Source organism: Hydra vulgaris, chromosome 07 (genome assembly GCF_038396675.1).
Source record: "Hydra vulgaris chromosome 07, alternate assembly HydraT2T_AEP".
Taxonomy (NCBI): Eukaryota; Metazoa; Cnidaria; class Hydrozoa; order Anthoathecata; family Hydridae; genus Hydra; species Hydra vulgaris.
In genome coordinates, this window is record NC_088926.1 from 12,607,876 (window position 1) to 12,632,033 (window position 24,158).

The 24,158-nt window shown below is 27.1% G+C and overlaps 2 protein-coding genes across 5 annotated transcripts in view; one reads left to right on the plus strand and one right to left on the minus strand.

Annotated features, from left to right (window-relative positions):
• LOC100199862 (serine/threonine-protein kinase PLK1) overlaps positions 1-24,158 on the minus strand; it is a 49,144-nt gene that overhangs the window by 8,554 nt on the left and 16,432 nt on the right. For 3 of the 4 annotated variants that reach the window (XM_065801081.1, XM_065801084.1, XM_065801082.1), the window contains exons 2-6: positions 20,439-20,630; positions 19,721-19,828; positions 12,402-12,518; positions 4,745-4,962; positions 4,555-4,650 (exon numbers count right to left, since the gene is read on the minus strand). In XM_065801081.1, coding sequence (XP_065657153.1) covers positions 4,555-4,650; positions 4,745-4,962; positions 12,402-12,518; positions 19,721-19,828; positions 20,439-20,630 — 731 coding nt within the window. Of the gene's footprint in view, positions 1-4,554; positions 4,651-4,744; positions 4,963-12,401; positions 12,519-19,720; positions 19,829-20,438; positions 20,631-21,535; positions 21,624-24,158 lie in introns of those variants that run through there. The other variant, XM_065801083.1, reaches the window with a different exon arrangement.
• On the plus strand, positions 8,543-9,993 carry LOC136082190 (uncharacterized). Its single transcript, XM_065800706.1, has 2 exons — positions 8,543-8,786; positions 8,888-9,993. Exons 1-2 carry the CDS (start codon positions 8,543-8,545, stop codon positions 9,991-9,993), a joined length of 1,350 nt encoding a protein of 449 aa, XP_065656778.1.

Consider the following 24,158-nt stretch of genomic DNA (forward strand, 5'->3'; position numbering starts at 1 on the left):
CTCTAAAGACCTTGTGCCTCTTGTGCTATCAACTAAAATTTATTCTCGTGTTACTCGTCATTCAATTTAGTCTCATTCTTTTTCTGTGACTTTTTCTAAGTGCTCCAAAAACTCTAATTTGTCTAGCTTTTTTCCTTAAACATCAGTTCTTTGGAATTTGCTTCCTTCAACTTGTTTTAATGATTCATACAATTTGCAATCTTTTAAGTCGCCTGTTAATCGTTATCTTCCTCTATAAACTTCATCTCTTCTCTTCCACTAACTTCCAACTCTAATAGTGGCTGCTTGCAGCCTTGTTGGAAGTGAAGATGTTAAAGATTTTTAAATAAAGACAAATTAATTACTAGGAATTTTAAAACTTTTTAAGGATTAATAAAAAAGACTTTTCAAAAGGTTAAGGATAAGAAAACTAAGAAAAGGTATAACCTATTAGTCTTTCTTTTTTCTCTAGTGTTATTAATCAAGTTTTACTAGATAATCTTCAAACAAAAGTAATACTCATGTGTATATTGTTTAACTTAATCTGTGATAGTCTAAACATGCTACCATCTTTATTAGGTTTTTCTGTTTCTAATGTCACTGGATTGTGGTATATTGACAACATCTAAACAACTTTCTGCTTGTTGCCTGATTTTTTTGGTTTCACAATATTTGCAGGCTAACATTTTATTGTTTCAATGCAAGTTTGGTAGAATTCAGCAGTGCTTTTCCATATTGCTTGTTCAATATCTTCTTGCTTTGAACTTTTGATTCATGCATATTGTTCTACAGATATAAGTCTTCTTGGACAAAAGATGGCTAACAAAAGAGCTTGTATAGTAACACCTAGTGAACAATATATGCTCTTAAGCTAGAAAAATATCAGTTCTGTAGGTATGCACTGGTTCAAAGGTATTACAGGACTTCTGTCATCATTATACATGCTATTCTGACAGTACATTAGGAAATCAAGTGTAATATCATTAACTATATTCTCGTACAACTATATTCTAAATCATGCTTTTTTAGGTTTTACATTTTGAAAAAATGCAACCCACTTTTGATTGAAAGATATTTGCAAATGTCAACACTGATCATTTTGAGTAATTGCTAACCCCATTGCAATCTTCATTAGGTTCATCAAGATTACAAGCAGAATTATTATTTTTGTTAAAATATAGAAACTTGGAAATAACCTTGAACTTAATGTTTTTTGAAAAGATTGGTGCCCAATATGCAATTGATTAACTACTGTTAAACATTTTAATAATTCACATAGGAATTATTGGCTTTTTTAGGTGACTGCTCATAAATTTGTTGCAGAATTGATCACCTTCAACTAAAACAAGTTCTAAAATATCATTAGTTAAGTAAGCTTCTAAATTGTTAAGAGTAGTGTCTTCTCCCAATCTAACATTTAAACCTTTAGTGAAAAAACTTAAAAGTATAAACCTCTTCATTCTCATTACGTTTGGTTTTCGTATGTTTTTGTGGCTGTAAAATATCGGTAACTGATAAATTTCATAATGTTTTTACTATAACATTTCGTATTCATGTCTCTTGATGTGTACTCATAAATTTCCTTGTCAGTCTTAGATTCAATACTCAGGGCATTATCTGCTTGCTCTTCAGATGCAGAATTATCAATGATCAAACTTTGAGTTTTAGGAGCAATAATGCAATAATTGCTATATATTTCCAAAGTATTTTGAAATATATAGCAATTATTAACCTATATATTCCAATATACTTTTAGAGTTATAGTCACTAAAATCAATATCACTTTCTTCACCACTAACATCAAACAAAAAATCAAGAGCCTTATTTATATTTTTCAAATTAATTTTTGATCTAAAAATGCAATTAACAAGTGGTTTAAAATATCAACTTAATATACTTTTTTTTCTATTTTAGATGCATATGTTAAGTTCTTCCCAACCCCTAATAAAGTTAGGAAAAATTCATAATTATCGATCATCCTAGCACTCACTCAACATTTAGAACCAGATTTTATGTACTGCAGTATGGATCAGTTATTAAAAAAAGTTAATTCAAAAGTGTCATTTAAATATTTGTCATTTCTTTAACTAAACAAAATACAATAATTTATCAAAATACTTAATTTAACCTAATAAGATTTTATTACAAGTATTTAAGGTTATGTATTTATTCATAATTAAAATCTTGTCAAGTGTGACTCTTCATTAAAGTTAGATTGAGACCTTTCTGCAGTTGTTCAAATATTTAAGGTTATGTATTTATTCATAATTAAAATCTTGTCAAGTGTGACTCTTCATTAAAGTTAGATTGAGACCTTTCTGCAGTTGTTCCTACTTGCTTAAAGCTAATACAATTATACATTTTTTGATTTGAACACATATTTCGCTGATTGCTTCTTATTTTGATTACATTTTTACTAACAAAATATGAAACTGTTTTACTATTATCTCAAAAAGATATATATTTCCTCTGAAGCTTCAAGGTTTTTCCAGTGTTAGTGAAAAACAAGATTAAAGAAAAGAGAATATTAGGTGAGATTATATTAGGTATTTATGTGCTTGTAATAAAAATTTAAAGAGTTTACAGAGAGTATATTGCTAGAACAGTATTTATAAATCTTGTACTAAATAAAGCAAAGTAGATAAAACAATTTTATAATTCAAAAATATTTTACAACAAATTAGAAAATGTAAACATTTTATTTTGAGATATTAAAAGTTAAATTATTCTATGACAATAAAAGCAAGAGAAATATATTGCTTTAAAAAATGACAATGGAAAGACATAATTACATGTAAAGTGTAAAAAAACTTTATTGCATTAAATTTATCATATTTCATAGCTAAGTTATAATCACATTATAACTCATCTATAAAAACAATTTTTGCTTTCATAATTAAGTTCGAGAAAATGAAGATCAGTAAAATATTAAAAAAATAGGGTAACATTGGACTAATCAGAACGTGGGGCTAATCTAAAAAGTTTATTTTTTGGGACCTATTTTATGTATTAATCAAAAACTAAGTATCGAATTCTGATTAAACTTGTACTATATAAAGTATAATCGTAGAATCACAATATATAATAATTGTTCTTTCAAAAACACCACAGTTTCACAAAATACTTCCATTTTCTCATAACTGCTAAATTTTGAATTTTTTTAAACGTTTCAACTTTTAAAAAACAACATATTTTTTTATTTTGTATTTTTTTACAAAGATTGCTTTTAATATAGAATTTGCTGGAGTATTCCTTTTTGTAGTATTCTAAACTTTTCCATCGGAATTTTGATATTGAAAAAATGGGGCTAAAAACATTTGCAGAGCTAACCCAAACATTGTTTTAATTGGTCGGTATTCCTATATTTTAGCATTTATTTAATAAGCTATAAGTAAAGTTATAAGTAATTAATTTAATTAAGTTAATTAAACCTCATTCATGTTATAACATAATGATTGTGGTTTCTGCTTGAATAACTTGGCTTCATTTGTTTAGTTGAGAAGATTTCTTGATTTTACTTTTTAACTTTTACTGTATCACTTTTATACTGCGATTGATGGTGATTAACTGTGTTTAAATATGCATTTTACATGGGTTTTTTTATGAATTTTTATTGTTTTCATAATGGTTCATCATTATAAGAAAAGAAAAAACCATCTGCTTCATACATTTCAGAAGATATTGTGCTCGTCATATCAGAAATTCAAGTGGGTCCTTCAATACATGTGGCGTAACCTTTAAGTTTATCATTTTACCCTTTCAATCGTGTAGATAGATATTTTAAGATAAAGCCTGTTACATTGTTGGCTTTATCTTAAAAAACCCAACAATGTAACAGGCTTTATCTTAAATTACTTTTTATTTTATTAAATACTTTCTGCAATTTAGATTTCACTCATTTGCCTACTCTCAAATAGCAGTCACGCTTTACAACCTTTAGACATCGGTTAATTTAAACCAATGAAGCAAATTTGGAGAGACAATTTGGCTGAAAATAAAAAGAAAAATATAGATTCTGGTTTTAGAGTCTCAGATCTATATCCTTTAGATCCATCAAAAGCTGACAAAAAAGTACTGGTGACAACACTGGTTTACTTGACACATAAAATGTAAAACAAAGTTATTGCTAAAGCTAATAAGAAAAAAATTACAAAGCTTTAAACAATGTTTTTATTTGGATTAGCCTTGTGCTACCCTATATATCAAAACCAAAATATGTATAAAAAAAAGTTTATAGGCAACTGTATTTAAGGAGTTCTACCCATTATTTTGTTGTATAACAAGAAAATAACTTTTAAAGACTTTTAAAGTGATTTTTGTATTAAAAAAAAAAAGAAAAGAAATTTATATATATATATATATATATATATATATATATATATATATATATATATATATATATATATATATATATATATGTATACATATATACATATATACATATGTATATATATATATACATATATATAAATATGTTTATATATATATATATATATATATATATATATATATATATATATATATATATATATATATATATTAAATTTCATATTAAATATTGTGTCACAGACTTACATAACACAACCTAAAGCCCAAGTATCAACTTCAAATGAATGACCTGCTTTACTTAAAACTTCTGGAGCAATATAGTTAGGTGTACCACATACTGACCTATATAAAAAAAATTCTATGCATTAGATAGAGCAATAACTTTTCAAAAATGTAAATATAAATATACAAAATAAATAGTGCAATAAACAGTTACATTTCCTTTTTTCCATCTTTATCTGCTTGAACTGCAAGCCCAAAGTCACCAATTCTTATTTCCATGTCATTGTTTATAAATAAATTTCCTAGTTTTATATCTCTATGTATAACACTTTCCTGATGTAGATATTGAACACCTTGAACAGCCTGATGCATAAAATAACGAACTTCTGGTTCCGTTAAAGTTCGTCGCTGTTTAAGGAGTTGAACCATTGACTAAACAAAATAAATTAAAAAAATAATTAGATTTTCAAAATTTATAAATTAGTAAAAAATTCAATGACTTTATGCAAATTCATTTTATCTTAAATGTAATTTAATACAAAATATTATAACAAAATATACCATATAAAATATATCTTAATTAGATTACTAAATGTAGAACTAAATAAACCTTTTTTTATTTATACAATATATAAATAATATTTAAATAAAAATATCCTTTTAAGCTAAAAATATTTTACTATATTATTTAATTTATCAAAGATATTAAAGATATATTTAAGATATCAAAGGATACAAGGTAAGCAGAGTAAAAAGAAATAAGTTAAGCAGAGTGAAAAGAAAATCTCTAATGCCTGTCAAAATGCATTGTAAGTCTAAAACAATAAAATAGATCAAGTTCAATAAAACAATACGATAGATCAAGAACCAATACAATAGGTTCAGGGTGAGGGGGTCATTGCTAGAGTCAGATTGAGAGTCATGGTCTGAATAGGGTCAAGGTAAGGGTCAGATTGTTCTATTTCCAAAATTAACCCTCAAAGCTAAGCCTGACCCACAAATAAATGATTTTTTTTAATCTGTGAAAAAGTGCACTACATCTGACATATTTATTAGAGATATATCAACCCATATGCAAATGTATCTGTTACAAGCCCAAAAAAGAAAATAATTTTATTTTACCTTGCTTAACTGAAGGATTACTGGATACAAAACTTATAGAATTTACTAATAAAAATAAGTTTTTAAAATTTAAGCCTTTTAAAATTTCTTTTGTGCAAAAACTTACATGACTTATTATTTATCAAATAATAACATACTTATTATATATATGAAGTCTGTAGCATATCAAGGGTAAGCTGCTGAGAAATCCCTGCCCTCTTTTTTTCTTAACAAATCCCATAATGAAACAATGTTACAAATTTTTTCAAAATGTAATTTTTTTATTTAATTAATTTTCCCTGCTAATTCTAAAAATGTAAAGATTTTTTGTGCAATTTTAAGTTAAAAGGTTTTTAGCAGCAAACGGCAACCAAAAGCCCATACATTGTCAGTGACTCACAAAACATTTCAAGGGAGGTTGTTAGTGTGCATCTCTCACAGCCTAAGCTTGAATGAGGAAAGAAAAAAGTAGGTTAAAAGACAGATAATAGTATTTATACTGTAAATGAAAAATTATGATATTATTAGGTACTCTAAATAAGGCTTTCCATTTCTGTTTTGTTACTTCCTTTCAAAAAAAATTATAAATAAACATTTAAAGTTTTGCTCAAGACCAAAGAAAATTGTTTTGAAAACATTTTAGGATGTTTTTAAAACAAATTTATGTGTATTTGTTTGTAATGTATTTGTGCTAATTGGGTAAGTTCTGTTCTTCTCATAATGGCTACGAGGCAATGTCAAAACTCTCCTATGTGGATATTATATTGGCAAAAAGCATATAATACATAAACGTGAAAAGTACCTTATTGTGGATAGCATAAGCAAAATATTTTGGAATAATATATGAAAATTCTGCTAAATATTTTGGAATAATATATAGAAATATGCGGAACCAACCAAATTACTCTAGAAGGAAAGTTACAAGGTAGAAGAAAAGCAATGCCTTTTGCTGTTTCCAGAATACGGAGAGAGCTGAAGAACCATTACAACAACTGTTACTTCTGTATGACTGGCATTACAGAAAAGCTAAAGGGAGACAAGCTCTTTAATATCCAGACATAACACCATCTATAACACCTATCCCACATGAAGACTGCAGGACATGTGTGTACTTGAAACAACATAAAGAATTTCAAATTTACTATGACTTCTATAATGATCAAAGTTATTGTAAAGATGTGACTGATTTGACTTCTCTTAGATTTAAACATCCTACACCATGGCTATTGTTTATAGGTAGCTCAAAAGAGAGTCTTAAAACAGTGTTGCTAAACAATGGAAATAAAATTTATTCTCATTGTGGAGCAACACTGCTTTGATATCCATCTTTGAACACTAGGTACAGAAGAAAGAAGACAATGATAATTTCAAAAGAACTTCTTGAACAATTAATTATATATGATAAGAAAAGAAAGAGTAAATAGTAAAAAATTGTATCTAATTGTAAGTTTAAAAATATTTATAGTAAAAAATTGTAATGTTTCTTTTTGTTTTCACTAATGTTTTACCTCCTAAATATCTTTCAATATTTGAAAAAGTGTTGTATGCTAAGTAATTATTTTCAGAATATAAGAATAGATTAATACAATATACTGACTTATAGAAACTTGCACTTATATCAAGAAAATATGAAATTAGGCATAAATAAAGAACTATTGATGTTACATCAAAACAAATAAAATTTTTGAATTCATTGCCAAAAAAAATGCATAAATAAACATTGAAAAATCTAGGTGGGCAAGACCTCTGTTACATTGTGTGAACTATTTGAATGATGAATGCATTGTTATTAATTAGATTTTCAAAAAAAATATGTTTAATGAGCAGGGACACGCACAGGATTTTTTTATGTTTCAGTTATGACACTTTCACATATTTTGCTAACTCTAAACTCAAGTATGCTATTGCCTATGCCAAATGAGGAGGCTTTTAAAAATTGCGATGATAGACACCCAGGAACAAAAATATCCCAAAATTTGTAACCCCTACCCAAATATGAGGGCAGTTATGTAGTAAACTTTACTATCTTATACTAAACTTAAATTCATCAAGGGTCATTCCATGCCAAGTGGTGCAAATTTTAATGAGGTCCCTCATGGACCATCTCAGATTTTATTGAAATTTTTTGATTTTGTACATATATATGTTAAAAGCATGTTTTGAAAATTTTAGATCAATATCTAATATGGTTCTTGAGAAAACGCTATTTAAGTAGTGGGCTATTTTGCATAAAATTTCACTCTACAAGAAAAAAGAGTTTTTTCATCATTTTTAACAGCCAATAACTTTTGAACAAGTTAGTTTTATACTTCAATTATTATAAGATAGCAAGTGTGCTGTGGATACTTTGAAAAAAGAAAAAAATATTATTTCTGGCATCTTAACTTTTTCCATAATGGCGGGCTAAAGTTGATTTTTTTGTTTTAAGAATAAGTTTTTTTGTGATTTTTAAGACCTTAATCTTAAAAACTAGTTACAAAGTTAATACAAATCAAATTGCCTGCTGATCTACATGTGGTGGATAAACATTTTTAAAAAAATCAGTTGATTAAAGAGCTGCATTCAAAAGTTATAGGTCTCCAAAATGAGTCAGATCGAGATTTTCGTAAAATTGATCTGTGATGCAAAGCATCTGTTACCTAAGATGGCACTTTTTTTTTTTTATAAAATTTTTTATACGCATCAATTAAAGACTGTTAATTAATAAAAACCAAAAAAATTAATGGGCGCTTATTTATAACCCCCAAAAGGTAGTCTCTAAAAGTCAGGTAAATTTTCCATAAAAAATTATTACTTTTTAAAAGTTTAGTTATTGTTTCATTTAATTCTATATTACTAGTATGTCAATCTAAAAAGTACTAATAAAACCAAATAAATTGTTGTATTTTAGAACTAATTAATAATAAGTAATATGCCTGAGCTTTCTACTCGCTGTATTGGTAAAGCATTAAATGAACAGTGCTATCTATCTAATAAAAGTAAACGCTACCAAGAACTGTCTAAACTAAACCAAGAGCTTATTTCTTTGAGAAGCAAAATAAATCCCATAGATTTTATTTGTAGCTATCACGAGAAAGTTTACTTGTCGAGGTATGAGAATGAACATCGCAGGTATTGTTGTAATCCGTTGAACAAGCACGCAAAAAATGTGAAAAGTAAGTTTCAATATTTAATATCTTAATTTAATAAAAATACCTTAATAACACTAAATAAATTAAAAAAAATATATTTAATAATTATTTCCGTTATTTTTTAGATTCTCTTAGAGTTATCAGTCTTTCATATGCCAAAGATTTTGGTTTAATACCTGGTCAAAAAATTTGCACTAGTTGCAGAAAAGTTCTGAATTGCAAACATAATACAAAAGAAAATGAACTCCAAGAAAAAGAAATTTATGTTGACAACCATACATTAAAAGAAGATCTTAATTCAAGTATTGCAAGTTTTGAATGCTCACCTCTAAAACTTGTTTCAAAAAAAGATAGAGTTGCATATGGAAAGCGTAAAATTGATGGCGTAAGAGCTCATACACAAAAGGCTGTTGCCAATGTGCTAGGTTTAGAAATAGCTGCACTTTGTGGAATTGAATCACCCTCAAAAAAATGTTCGAAAAAAACAAACACAGATTTAGACAATATTATGACTCAAATTAAGTCAAAATTTGAAAAAACATTGTCAAATTCTGAAAAAATCACACTTCTTACACTCACTCCAGACAGTTGGTCAATAGAGAAAACTCAGAAGTTTTTTTTTACTTCAAAAAGATCTGTAGTACAAGCCAGAAAATTAAGTAAAAAAAGTGGAATACTATCAAAACCATCTCCAAAATCTGGTAGAAAACTAAGCGAAGATGTAATTACAGAGGTTGTTCATTTCTACGAATGCGATGAATATTCAAGGGTTTGTCCAGGAAAAAAAGAGTTTGTTTCAGTTAAAGTAGATAGTAAAAAGCAACATATCCAAAAGCGCCTTCTACTAGTCAATATGAAAGAGCTACATATTGAGTTTAAAAAGAAATATAATTATCTTAAAGTTGGATTTTCAAAATTTTGTGAGCTAAGGCCCAAGTGGTGCATTCCTGTGGGTGGTGCTTCTGGTCTGCATGCAGTTTGTGTTTGCCAGTACCATCAAAATGTAAAGCTCCTTGTACAGAAAATTCCTGGAATTTCTGATTACAAAATCTTATTAAAATTAATGGTTTGTAGCATTGAAAATAGAGATTGTATGCTGCATAGCTGCGATAAATGTCCTGCTAAAAAGGTTTTGTTAGACTACATTGACACTTTGTTTACAGAAAAAGAAATTAGTGAAGTTAACTTTTATCAATGGCAAAAATCAAATTACCAATGTACTTTAGATTGACATGACTGCAGAGTGGCACTTTTTTGCAACATCGCATGGTAAAAGCCCTTGTGATGGTGTTGGTGGAACAGTGAAACGTCTTGTTGCACGAGCCAGTCTACAATCACTAAACGATCCTATTGATACACCAAGCAAAATGTACAGCTGGTGTGTTCAACACGTCAAAGGAATATCTTTTTTTTTTGTTGACAAAGTTTCAATAGAAACACATACTACAAACTTCAATTTGGAAGAGAGATATCGTTCTTGTTCGACAATACCTGGGACACGAAACCACCACAGTTTTATCCCAATGTCACTTACCTCAATAAAAATAAGAAGAGTTTTATTTGATATTATTTGCACTAATGTGGATTTTTCTACTTGCAGAATTTATATTAATAAAATTTCCAGTTACTCACCAGGAGAATATGTGGCCTGCGTTTACAATGCTCAATGGTATTTAGGAAATATTCTTAGTATTTCAGAAGAGCATCAAGATCTTAATATGAAATTCATGAAAAAGTCTTTATGTAACAAGTTTACGTGGCCATGCAGAGATGATCTTTGTTGGGTACCTCTAATGCATATTTTATGCAAAGTGCAATCTCTTAAAGTCCAGTCAAACAGTGGAAGATTTTATAGTATTGACTTAAAAGAAATCAATGAGATTATTTTATTATTTGAGAAATTTAACTTTTTGTAAATTTTATTATTTTTGTTTATTTTCTTAAAAACATTTTGTTTGTTTTTCATTAAAAAAATTATTGTATTATAAAGAGGGGAGGGGACAGAGGGGAGGGGACTTTATCTATTGGGATTTAAAAGTTCTTTATCTAAAGGGATTAAAAGGCTTTAAGCATTGATATTTTTTAATTGATATTTCATAATAAATAACATTATATAATTCAATGCATTTATTTATTATGTCAATTTCAGAATTTTATGGAAAATTTACCTGACTTTTAGAGACTACCTTTTGGGGGTTATAAATAAGCGCCCATTAATTTTTTTGGTTTTTATTAATTAACAGTCTTTAATTGATGCGTATAAAAAATTTTATAAAAAAAAAAAAGTGCCATCTTAGGTAACAGATGCTTTGCATCACAGATCAATTTTACGAAAATCTCGATCTGACTCATTTTGGAGACCTATAACTTTTGAATGCAGCTCTTTAATCAACTGATTTTTTTAAAAATGTTTATCCACCACATGTAGATCAGCAGGCAATTTGATTTGTATTAACTTTGTAACTAGTTTTTAAGATTAAGGTCTTAAAAATCACAAAAAAACTTATTCTTAAAACAAAAAAATCAACTTTAGCCCGCCATTATGGAAAAAGTTAAGATGCCAGAAATAATATTTTTTTCTTTTTTCAAAGTATCCACAGCACACTTGCTATCTTATAATAATTGAAGTATAAAACTAACTTGTTCAAAAGTTATTGGCTGTTAAAAATGATGAAAAAACTCTTTTTTCTTGTAGAGTGAAATTTTATGCAAAATAGCCCACTACTTAAATAGCGTTTTCTCAAGAACCATATTAGATATTGATCTAAAATTTTCAAAACATGCTTTTAACATATATATGTACAAAATCAAAAAATTTCAATAAAATCTGAGATGGTCCATGAGGGACCTCATTAAAATTTGCACCACTTGGCATGGAATGACCCTCAACAGGTTTTAAATTTTATTTAAAAAGATTGTGAATTACAAAAGTTATGACCATGCAAAATTTCCAACCCTCAAAATGAGGAGGCTTCTTATTCAACAAGTTGCATTCTTTTACTGTATTCCTTCATGCTATAAAAATTTTTTATTAATCCAGTTTTTTTTTCTCGCACATCAAAAAAACCTTATAATCTTAACCCAAAAAAATCTAACCCCTCTTCATGCTTTCTTTTTTTAAACAACCTACAACTTTTTAAGTCTTCCATTAACCGTTTCCTAGCTTTTTGACCTATCCTCTATTTTAAAGTAACTCATAACTTAATAGTGGTTGTTTGCAACCTTGCTGGAAGTAAATTAGAGCTTAAAAATATATAAATATATGCCAGTATTTAACAAATAGTAAATGTAAGTATAAAACTATAATATATAAAGAACTATAAAACTTTTTCTAGCTTGGCTATCAACCCCTGCTAAATCTTATAATTTTGCCAGAGCCGGGTTTGCAAAAAGTCTCATTTTTAGCCGGAGTCGGGGCCAAATTTTGGGGTACTTTTAATCCTAGGTCTCCATCATCACAATTTTTTGCTAAGCCTCCTTATTTGGCATAGGCATGAACATACTTAAGTTTGGAGTTAACATCAAAAACTCCTGTGTGCGCCCCTGAGAAATTTTTTGTAAAAAAACTATACCAAAATCCTGAAATTTAAACTTCATTGTGCTATTAAAAAAAAATGTTCTAAATATTCTTAAAATTACCTTACGATTACAAAGTTCCAGAAGTATATATACATTGTCATCATCTTCAAAATAACCATAAAAGCGTACAATAAAACGACCATTAAAACTTTTGTGCAATTCTACTTCATTTGCAATCTAAAATATTATAAAGTATAGAAAAATATAAAATATGTATAACCTGAATTTTTATTCAATGTCTCTAGTGATTACTATTTTAAAAAATACTATTAATTACATAATTAAAATGAAATTGCCAATTAACAACGTTTGATTGGCAATTTTCAAAAAACAAATTTGTATAAAAAATTACTCTGTGCAGATTTTTTTTAACCTATTTATTTACCTTGGCCATTTTTAATTTATCTAAGAGCAGTGAAATATATAGCTAGAAAAATTCAGCTTAGAATGAAATTAAACTTCCACTCCAGAATGAAAGTGACATTTGCTTCCAGCCCCATTTCCACCTAGAATTTTTGCTCTTTTTAACTTTATTCTTAATTTTTTTGTAACTCAGTTTGAGTAAAATTATAACTTAACCTTTTAACAAAAAAAAAATAATTAAAAAAGCATTTAAAAATAAATCCTTAACAAAAAAAAATATATATTTAAACTAAGTTATATACTTTAACTCATATTAAACAGAAAGTCAATAGAGGACTTTGTGTGCAACACCATACCTTTTTGTAAACAACATGCACGCACATACTTGTAGGCAGAAAACATTAAAACTTTACAAGTATACATTCATAAGTTTTATTATATAAATACACTTTATAAGTGTTTTTTGCATTTCTTTTATATCCTTAAATAAAATTTTGTCTTCTTTTTGAAAAATGATTGAAATAATTGGATTCATTAAAATTTTGTTTTCTTTTTGAAAAATTATTGAAATAATTGGTTGCATTAAAATTTTGTTTTCTTTTTGAAAAATGATTGAAATAATTAGTTACATAAGAAATGTAACTAATTACATAAATAATTAGTTACATTATTTTATTTATATTGTAAAAATAAAAGTTTTTTTTATTATTTTTATAAACTTTGACTGCTAGATTTTATGTATATATTTTATGTTCTTCTGCAAATTCTTTTATTCAGGTTGATCTCATAAAACAACAACAATAAAAATTCTTATAAGCTTTTTCAATTCATTTTGCTTTTAAAAACTTTTTGAAAATTGATAAATAACAACATCATAAATGAATATTTTTAAATAGTAATTTAGAATCCGAGGTGCTTTTTTAGAGATACCTAATATTGCCTATATGAAATTTTTTGTTGCTTTGTATGTTAAAGTTATAGGGAAAAATCATGGAAAATAAACATGTAAATTTCCTAACCATCCTGATTATATACATTTACATTAATCAACTACACTCATATTAAAATGACCAAAGGTATCCATAGCATGGTATTATTAAACAAATTGTTGATCCTCGCAGTCATATAATTATTAGGAAACATTTTATACATCAAATTCCTCTATTCATGAACATTATGTGTAGAAAAATTAGGAAGCTGTTTAGATTTTGCATTCAGATAATTGTAGTCTTTTGTAAAAGCTATGATTTTTAATGTTTGAATTAATAATAGTAAATTAAAACTCAAGCTTGAATAGAAGGCTTTATTCAGCAAATTACTAAATATATAACTTAAAGGTACAATCATATTATTTTACATCAAAAAACACAATAGTTATCGAATAACAGCAGTAAGTGATAAGAATCAGCACTATGTCAGCAAGAATATAGCCACCAGGCTTAAGTTTCTGATAAAAGTTTATTCTGATATAGTAATCTGCCAGATACACAATCTTTGCTGGAAAATTTCTGCTTGTTTGTTTTTTTCTGCCCGCATGTTTTTTTGAAAATGAGAATGTAAACATTAGCAAATCTCCATCTTCTTAAAACAAAGTCTTTAAGTCGGCCTGAAAAATTACAACCTTATGAAAATGTACTAAAATGCGATTTAATTGATTCCTGACCAGATACAGTCAGTAAAACATTAAGGCAATTAATAGAAATAAAGATGGTTGTTGTCAATTTAAAAAAATAAATTTCGGCCTCGGACGTTTTAATTAGGTTTCATTTTAAATTGTTTTTAATGCTTAAAGATCTGAAGTAAAAAAACTCTAAAAGAATATAGATATACTTCTCCAGTAAATTTGCGTTAAATTTTAGCTTGACATGAAGTTGAAAATATTGTCAGAATTGGAGGTGGAGCTTGAGAAAAAAATAGAACTGTTGCACAAGCCTCATGAATAATTTAATAATCATAAATTCACAACTAAGATTTTCAATTCACAAGATGTGAACAACTTTCCATAAATGTTTTAGTTTAACTTTTTAATACTAAAAAAATTGTCTTCAATTACAACTTAAAAGTTCAATGCGTTCTAAATTTAGATCTTTATTATAATTACTTAAGTAAAATTATCGGTACGGGAGGTGGAAATTAACCGGAACTACCGGGCCGGAGTCGAAGTTCCGCAACATTTCTAACCTCGTGTTTCATCTCTGATCATCTATCTGTATAGAGATACAACAGAGATAACTCTCTAGAGAAATCTATATAAAGATAACCTCTTATGTTTTCAATTTACTTATAAACATGTAAAAATTACAACTTATATAATTAATCAAAAAATCACATTTAAAATAACTTTTAAGTATTATCAAAATGTTATTTGTTGACAAAATGTTATATGTTGTCAAAATGTTATATGTTGTTGTTTGTATTATCAAAATGTTATTTGTTATTCACTCTAATGCTAGAAAATACTAAGATCTCAGCCATTATAAATAAGAAAAAGAAAATGGGAGAGAATAATTTAACAAACACTGACTAAACAATTCCTTATTACCAAGAAACACTAAAGATATTTCTAACAATAATTTCTTTTCCTACCCCAAAAAAGTTTTCCCAAAAAATTTAACAATATTTCTGGGTTGTAAAATGTTTACGGAGAGAATTCGGAGAAATACAAAGAAATTCAGCAGAGTGAATGTGTTGCATAAACGTCGGCTTACTTTGTGTAACGTGGGGCTATACGTTCAATTTTAAAAAATGACGTTAAATATTTGGCGCCTGATTCAAACGTTAACCTATTCATACGCGTGGTAGCATTTTTGTATTTTTAAGCTTTTTGTTTTTATTTCTATAATATGAATTGCAAATTCAGTTCGCGATTCATATTATTCAAATAGAGGTTATGTTATTTTTTTTTCTTTTGAATATTGAAAGTTTGAAAGTAAAGTCTTTTTTAGAAACAAAAACTATCAAAATTGTTTAAACTATATAAAACCTAACATAAAGCTATAATATTGATATCAAGCCTTACCCAACCTATAGCGACAAAAGATTTCGAGCAAAAAATTATCCAAAAGAAGGTTCAATTTATTAATTTTGAAAAAAATGGTTTATCTAATTTTGTCTTGAGTTGATTAAATAGAGCAGCCGTGGCGCAGTGGTAACGCACTTGCCTCAGAAACAAAGGATCTCTGGTTCAACCCTACCTCTGGGCAAGTTTTTCGACATCGGTTAGGAAGTAGGCGTGAACTCCCGTTTAAATGCTCATCCGCGGTGCTCTGTGATAGGACCGTAAGGACTTCTTGGGGCACCTAAATAAAATTAAAAAAAAAAAAATACATAGGGCTAACGGAGGGTGAGGGTGGGGTTACTATTGTCAATTTCTTAAAAAAAGGTCATCTATATCTTCAAATTTCTAAATTAAAAAATGTACTTAAAAAAAAGGGGGTGGGGGACACAAGTTCTTCTACTCACCCCCCCCCCCTTTCTCCTTCCCATCACTTTTGAGTTACAATACACGTTTAAAAAAATCTATAAAACTTAACAAAAAAAAAAAAAAAAGTCATTTGTAATCTCTTCATTATGTATTAAATATATATAATAACTTTAAATGATATATTAAAAAAAATATAATAATAAAAAATGAGGCTATACTCGGTGTAGTTAAGGCGATTTACAAATTATTCGAATTCTTTTATTTGGACTTTATCAGCGTATTATGTCCAAACAAGAACTTTAAATTGTATGATTTTTTTTGCTTCAGATTTTTTATATATCTAAAGAAACTTTTTTTTATAATTTTCAAAACCTTTTTATAACCCTAATAGTGAATTTAAAGAACATCATTTAGAGTCTTTAGATCACTTTTGCTCATTGGCGTTAAGATGAATTTAATTAAAACCTTTTGAAAAAGTGCCTTAACTTACTATAGATCCTAGTTCTAATCGGTTCTGACGTACATTTACTATTTATAGTTGTCAAAAAACAATATGTATTTAATATTATATTAATATAACAATATATACTTATAAATATTTCTATCAATTTTCATAAAAAAATACAAGAATTCCGAGCAAGAAAGAGCTTATAATTAAGAAAAATTGCCAATAAACGATGAGAACAGATTATATTTTTAAACTATGATGTTCATTTTACCTAAACAAAGTATTTATTTTAAATCTTATTCAAATTTGATTTTAAGAAGATTTTTTTTTTAAAAAAAAAGAATCTTTGGTCTGGGTTTTTTCGCTATAAACATTTATATTTTATGATATCGCAAAGTTCATCATTTTCATAATTCTTAATTTTTCATAATTTTTTTTCGTCTTTTCAAATTCATAATTTTTTTTTGTCTTTTCATAATTCACAGACCTGATCATTTAACGATAATATGTCTTAGTCAACAAAATATCATACAGACGATATAATATTTTAAAAACTGCCTTAACTACACGGAGTACGTTCAATATTGTAAAGTAAAGTTAAACTTTCGGCGCAAAATGTCGTTTGTAATCTATTCATTTAGCGTTAAATAATTTTTTTAATAATTTAATAATTTATGGTACGTGCAAATATTATTGCTGCGCCATGGCTCCCGTTGTTTGTCCTTACTGATTGCGCGAAGTATGTTCAGAGCTCGTTTCAAACCCTGGATTCTCTAGTTTCTAAAGCAAGCCTTCTAACCACTGCGCCACGGTTCCCGTTAAATCCATAAAAGCATTTTTCACTAATTTAATTTAAAGAACTTGTAAAAAGAAAGAACTTAAAGAATGAAAGATAAAGATATCGATTGTTAGTGGTTTGCAAACAAATACATAGCTGTTTCGTATAATACATAGCTATTTAGAAGACTTTAAATAACTTTAACTTAATTCATTCAAGTTATTTAAAGTTTTCAATCTTTTTTCGATTTTCAGAAATTACTACACATTGTTATTTCTTAATCGGACGTCAATTAAATAACATTTTTTATACTAAATAATAAAAGTTAAAATAATAATCAAGCTTCATATTGATAATTTGCTATGTAATTTTTTTATACTTTGCCACGTGGAATGACATTTTACATCGTGAATTTTGTTGTTTTGCATTGCAAATGATAATTAACAACAATAATAATTTCAGTCAACATATAAATTTTAAATTAAATAAAACTTATTAAAACAAATCTATTTTTTCTAATTGGTGATGACTAAAAATTTTCTACTAAAAGTAATGGAATAAAAACTAACAAAATGGCTTAAAGTTTGAAGGGAAAAAAAAAGAACAAAAAGACATTAAAAACAAAGAAGTTAGAGCATGTCTTTTTACATTTTACTGCAAAATGTAAAAATATTTTAAAAAAGTGTCATACATAACTTTATTACTGCAACTTGTCTAATTTAAATTATGTAAACTTTTTAAACAAAGTATGCCTTTTTAATAAATTAACACTTTTAAAGAAAGTAAATCTTTTAAACAAAATAAGCCTTTTGAACAAAGTAATAACTTTTAAACAAAGTAACCCTTTTAAACAAAGTAACACTTTTAAACAAAAAGTAATTAATGGTGTATGATTTATATTACGAGTTATATCAGGTACAATTATGTTTGTGTTTAAACGATGAAACGCTTTTTAAAAGGTGAAATGCTATTTTAATCATTTTTTCAATTAATCCCATAAGGATCTAACCAAAGAAATCAAAAAATTATGCTTTTTCTTGATAGTATTTGCAACTGATATTCGACCGCAAATTATGACCAATAATGTTTAAAACTAAATATTAGCTGTGACCATCTTATATGGATTTACAAGCTTATGCATCGACTGATGTGGAAAAAAAACATAAAGTTATAAAAAAGTAAATGTGCACTATATATTCGTACTATGAAGAAACATTTGATTATTATAACAAATTTTGGTGTGTGAACTAATATAGTTATTTATTTTCAATTTATTTATAGCTTAGGTTACGAATTGGTACAAACACAGGCTTTATTTACTTATACTTGATTATGAATTTGAACAAACACAGACAATTATCTATGAACAATTGTGGAGATATTTCATATCTAATGATCGTTTCCAGAAAAACTTAAAACACTTTTTGTAGATTTTTATAAAAAAAATACCCATTATTGTTTCAAAAAATATCTATCACTATTTCAAAAAAAATTACCCATCAGTATTTCGAAAAAAATTACTCATCAGTATTTCAAAAAAAATTAACCATCAGTATTTCAAAAAAAATTACCCATCAGTATTTCAAAAAAAATTAACCATCAGTATTTCAAAGAAAATTACCCATCAGTATTTCGAAAATAATCACCCATCACTATTTCAAAAAAAATTATCCATCAGTATTTCGAAAAATATTACCCATCAGTATTTCAAAAAAATTACCCATCAGTATTTCGAAAATAATCACCCATCACTATTTCGAAAAAAAATTCTTTAGTATGGCAAGATATCAGTGCACCTAATATTCAAAACAATATGGTTTCCTTAAAACTGATAATTAAAAGATAAAGTGTCACTAGAAATTGAACCTATTAACTAAATCTTTTTGAAAATTTACTAAAAAAGAGATCAAGTAATGGATTATAAAGTCTCTCACATAATATACAGTAATATACAGTGGACTATACACACATTTTTATATGATATACACAGTAATAGATTACTAAAACAAGAGATATCATATGATAGACTACGAACACATTCACGCATGATATGCACACAGTAATAATTGAAGAGCAATTGTGATGAAAATTCAATTCATACTAAAGTATATGAATAAATAATTTGTTTATGAAAACTGAAATGATTCATCTCCGACATGACTAAGATGCAAATGAGCAATCCGTTACTAAGGAACAAAATAATTTTTTACGTATTATTTTTTAAATTGTTCTCAAATAATATTTCCTCAATTTAATTAAGTTATTTAAATTAACTTTTTAATGCTTTTCAAAATTTTACTTTTAATATTACCTGCATTACGTTTGGAATTATTGAAAAAATAACTTGCAAAAAAAATAAATAATACTTTTTGTTGTTGATGTGGTTTAGATATTCTTGCTTTAGAAATAGCCTTGCAAGCAAACTTCTTATCGGTTTGCACATCTGTGACTTCATAGCAGCGAGCGAATCCACCCTAAGCAAAAACACGTCTAATATAAAAACAATGCTAAGAAATAAATTGCAAGACTGTAGAAAAAATATTGAAATACATTACAGATCCGTAAAAAAATGTTATAGTGCCATGAAAAAGTTTCAAAAATAAAAGGTAGGGGAAAAAGTCATGAAAAATATAAAAAAATATAGCTATTAAAAACGCCTATTTTTCTATGCCTGTTTTTTGTTGCGGTTTTTCAATTTCAAAAGTTGTTTTGCGTAATTTTTAAACGATACCTTAAAAATAGACAATCCATTCATATATTTTTTTAAAACGTAAATGCCATTTGTCATTTAAAACATAAATAAATGTCAAATTTTACAGTTTATTTTTTCCTAACACATTTTACATTTTTCTTTAACACATTTTACCAGTACATTGTATTTATACTTTTTAGGTTTTTTTAAAATTCTGAAACAATTTCACAATAAACTGTAAGAAACTAAAATAAAAGAATATAAAACTATAAATAGAAAGATAATAAAGAAATAGATAGAAAGAATAAATAGCAAAAACGAAAATAAAATGATAAAAAAAAACTATTAATCGAAAACTTTATATAAAAAGCCTTCGTTAAAATATTTTTTACCTTTCCCATTAATTTTCCTCTGATATATTTTTTACCGGATTTAGGATCTATAACAAGTTGTGCTACTTCAGGAAGTATTGGTTGACTTTTTCCATGATCTTTATTTTTACTGTCTGATTTTACAGTCGCAACTTTAGCCGTGCTCATTGTTCTGTAGCTGGCTAGCATTCTTCGAAGATGCAACTTTTCAATCTAATAAAAAGTAATGGCGTTTAAATATGCTGAAAATAAGCTTTCAAACTCTTTTAAATCGATCTAATCTCAAAAATAATTTTCGGATATTCTTCTTCTATTAATAAACTATCATAGTGAAGCGTCTTTCAAAACTACTAAATGAGCATTTTGGCAATTCATTGGTTAATTTAAATGAATCTCACACTTTTCATTGGTGGATAGAAACTAGAAATGCGCATGAAAGTTAGTGTTTCAAGCCAGTTTCCGATTGAATACAGATGTTTCTATTAAATTAATGAACGCGCAAAACGGTACATTAAAAATTCACCGTATCATCATTGACACAGTATTCAACGGCACACAGATGCTTTCTCGCAAAAATAAAATCTCTAACTTTAAAAAACAGTTTCACTCTTAAATTTTTATAAAGATTCATTAAATTTTCGATTTATTTGATATTAAATTTAAAAAAAAACAATTAACTTTAATTTTGAATAACGGCACAAAAAGACTAATTATGGACTCATTTTAGGCGCATTATGTTTGTTTTTGCATACATAATTTATGTTATTCACCCAAAAAAACTCTACCGATTTTAAACCAACACTAAGTTTTAGGGATTATTTGAATTTATTCAAATTTTATTTCCTTGTTACATAAAAAGATTTTTTTTTAAAAAAAAAAAAAAAAGAACGTGACATAACAAGATCCGCCAAAGACAGATTTTAGAAGCCAACATTTTTTCTTGAAACAGTATAAGAATTAGTTACCAAGTAACTTAAAATTTTACAGTTATTAATTACAAAAAAAAAGTAAAACTAATCTTAAAAACAAAAATGGATAAGATTAAAAAAAACACACACACAACAAGTTTTATAAATTAGAATGAAAAAATAGTTTTTTAAGTAATAAAAAAGTGTTACCGGCAATTAAATGGACGCTGCTGTCATGTTTCAACGTACTGAAAACTATTAAGAAAACATTACAGCGTAGTTGTAACGTCTTCTTAACTAGCGATAGATTAACTTAAAAGGCGTAAATTTAATGAAATATTAAGTACGGCAAAAAAAAAAAAATAAATTAGATCCGATTGTTTCAATTTTCTTTCAAGCCTGAACCTGTTTCAATTGTCGTATTGCAAGAACTTAATTAGTAGTAAACTTAAAAAAATAAATACAAACTACGTTGATACTCAAGCCAATATTTAACTTGTTAAAAAAATTATGTTATTAATAATTTTTTTTAATGAAATACTTTTTAATTTTAACATTTTGCAAATCTAAAAGTTATGCTATTTAGATATTCCATAATAATTACGTATTTTAACATTACAAAGATACGTTTTTTTATAGTATGAATGAAGTTATATAAAAGTACTCCTTTGTAGAGAGCGACTTGGGGACGGGTTTTTGTCCCCATCCCCACCCCGTTCATCGAATTATGTCCCCATCCCCACCCCGCTACCGCAGAGGTAGTCCCCATGCCCAACCCATTACCGCAGAAGTTGTCTCTATCGCCAACCCGTTCCCGCATTCCTTTTAGGTTTCCCCGCACTGTCCCGCAAGCTAAACTATTATTTCTACTAAATATTGTAACATATTGTAATATTCCTTTTAATACTAATATACATTTTTATTTTTTTTAAACATTTTATAACACATACAGAAGACAAATATAAATGTATTAATAAAAAATGTAGAAGACAAAATTTTTTCCCTGTTTGATGATAGGCCTATTCCAGAAAAATATCCAGGCATACTTGAAAGACTTCTAGCCCTATCATCTTTATATCTAATGCAGGCCTTCATGTGAGCCTTTAAGCCACTATTGCCGTCACGAGATTTCCACTTTAAAAGTGAATTACAGTTTATACATTTAACATGTGAACCAAACATGCCGTTGACTTTAACCTTTAGAAAATTAGGTCAGATATCACTTGTTCCAGAATTTTTAACAAAAGTTATTCTAGTTGATTTTGAAATTATTAGTTTTTCTATGTCACGTTTGTCAGAAGGCAAAGAAGTCATATTGAAAAATAATCTTAAATATGTATAAAAAAAATCATTATCGTTACCGCGGTATTTCCGCAAACATTGTCCCTATTACCACGGTATACTTTAAAAAACAGTTTCACTCTTGAATTTTTATAAAGATTCATTAAATTTTCGATTTATTTGATATTAAATTAAAAAAAAAACAATTAACTTTAATTTTGAATAGCGGCACAAAACGACTAATTATGGACTCATTTTAGGCGCATTATGTTTGTTTTTGCATACATAATTTATTTTTCAGCAAAAAGAAGCAACTAATACCATTGCCTGGTTTAAGTTTAACTCGATGGTTGCCAACCCTGATAAATTCCAACTACTTTTAGTTGGTTTAAAAAACACAAAAAATCAATACCTAAAAATAGGTAATATAACTGTTTTTGCCTCTGATAGGGTGAAACTACTTGGTGTTACAATTGATAAGAATCTAAATTTTGGAGAACACATTAAATACTTATGCAGTAAAGCTAATGGCAAATGTTTTGCTCTTTCACGCATAAGAAGTTTTTTATCCCGTAATAAAGCTACATTGTTGTTTAACGCCTTCATAATGTCAAATTTTTCTTATTGTCCCCTAATATGGATGTTTTGTTCTAAATACTATGACAACCTTATAAATAAAATTCATAAAAAAGCTCTTTGTATTGCCCATAAAAGGTTTGACTTATCTCTTGATGAATTGTTAAGTTTTGATAATAGTCCGAGGATCCACTTAAGAAATTTGCGCTTTCTTATGATAGAAGTTTTTAAATCAATTAGTTGTCTAAATCCACAATTTATGAAGGATTTATTCAATACAAAAAGACTTACTTTTAAACTTCGTTGTAGCAAAAAAATGATTCTACCTTCAAATTGCTCCAAATATAAGGATACATGTTGTACTATATTTAGAGCCATCTCGTTATGGAACACTCTAGATAACAAGACTATGTCTTCTAAAAGTTCTGAGGTGTTCAAAAAACATATTAAAAATTTGTATGCAAAAAATTGTTATTGTAAAACCTGTCGTTTTTAATTACTATTTTTATTTATCCTGACATTATAATACAATATTTACTCATTTTTCTGTAATGAAACGGTTGTAATTTGAATTTGAATTTGAATATTTTTAATGTTATTTGTAATTTATATTATAATTTTGTAAATTGTAGTTTGTTTTTTGTTTTTAAATTTTAAAAGTTTATAGTCAATTTTCGATTAATCTTTTTAAAAGATTAATCGAAAATTGACTATAAATATGTGGATATATATATAGTCAATTTATTTATTTGACTTTTTTTGGTTTATTTATTATTTATTGCTTTTTACGATTTTCATGTGAGTGTGTATTGTCTATAATTGTTAAATGTGTTGATTTTAATTAGTTTATTCTTGTTAAAACTATTGTAACCATCAACAAAAAATAAAGTTTTTAAATTAAATTAAAAATTAACGCAAACATCGTCCCCATTACCGCGATTACCCTAATTTATTTTAAAACTTGTCCCCATTACCG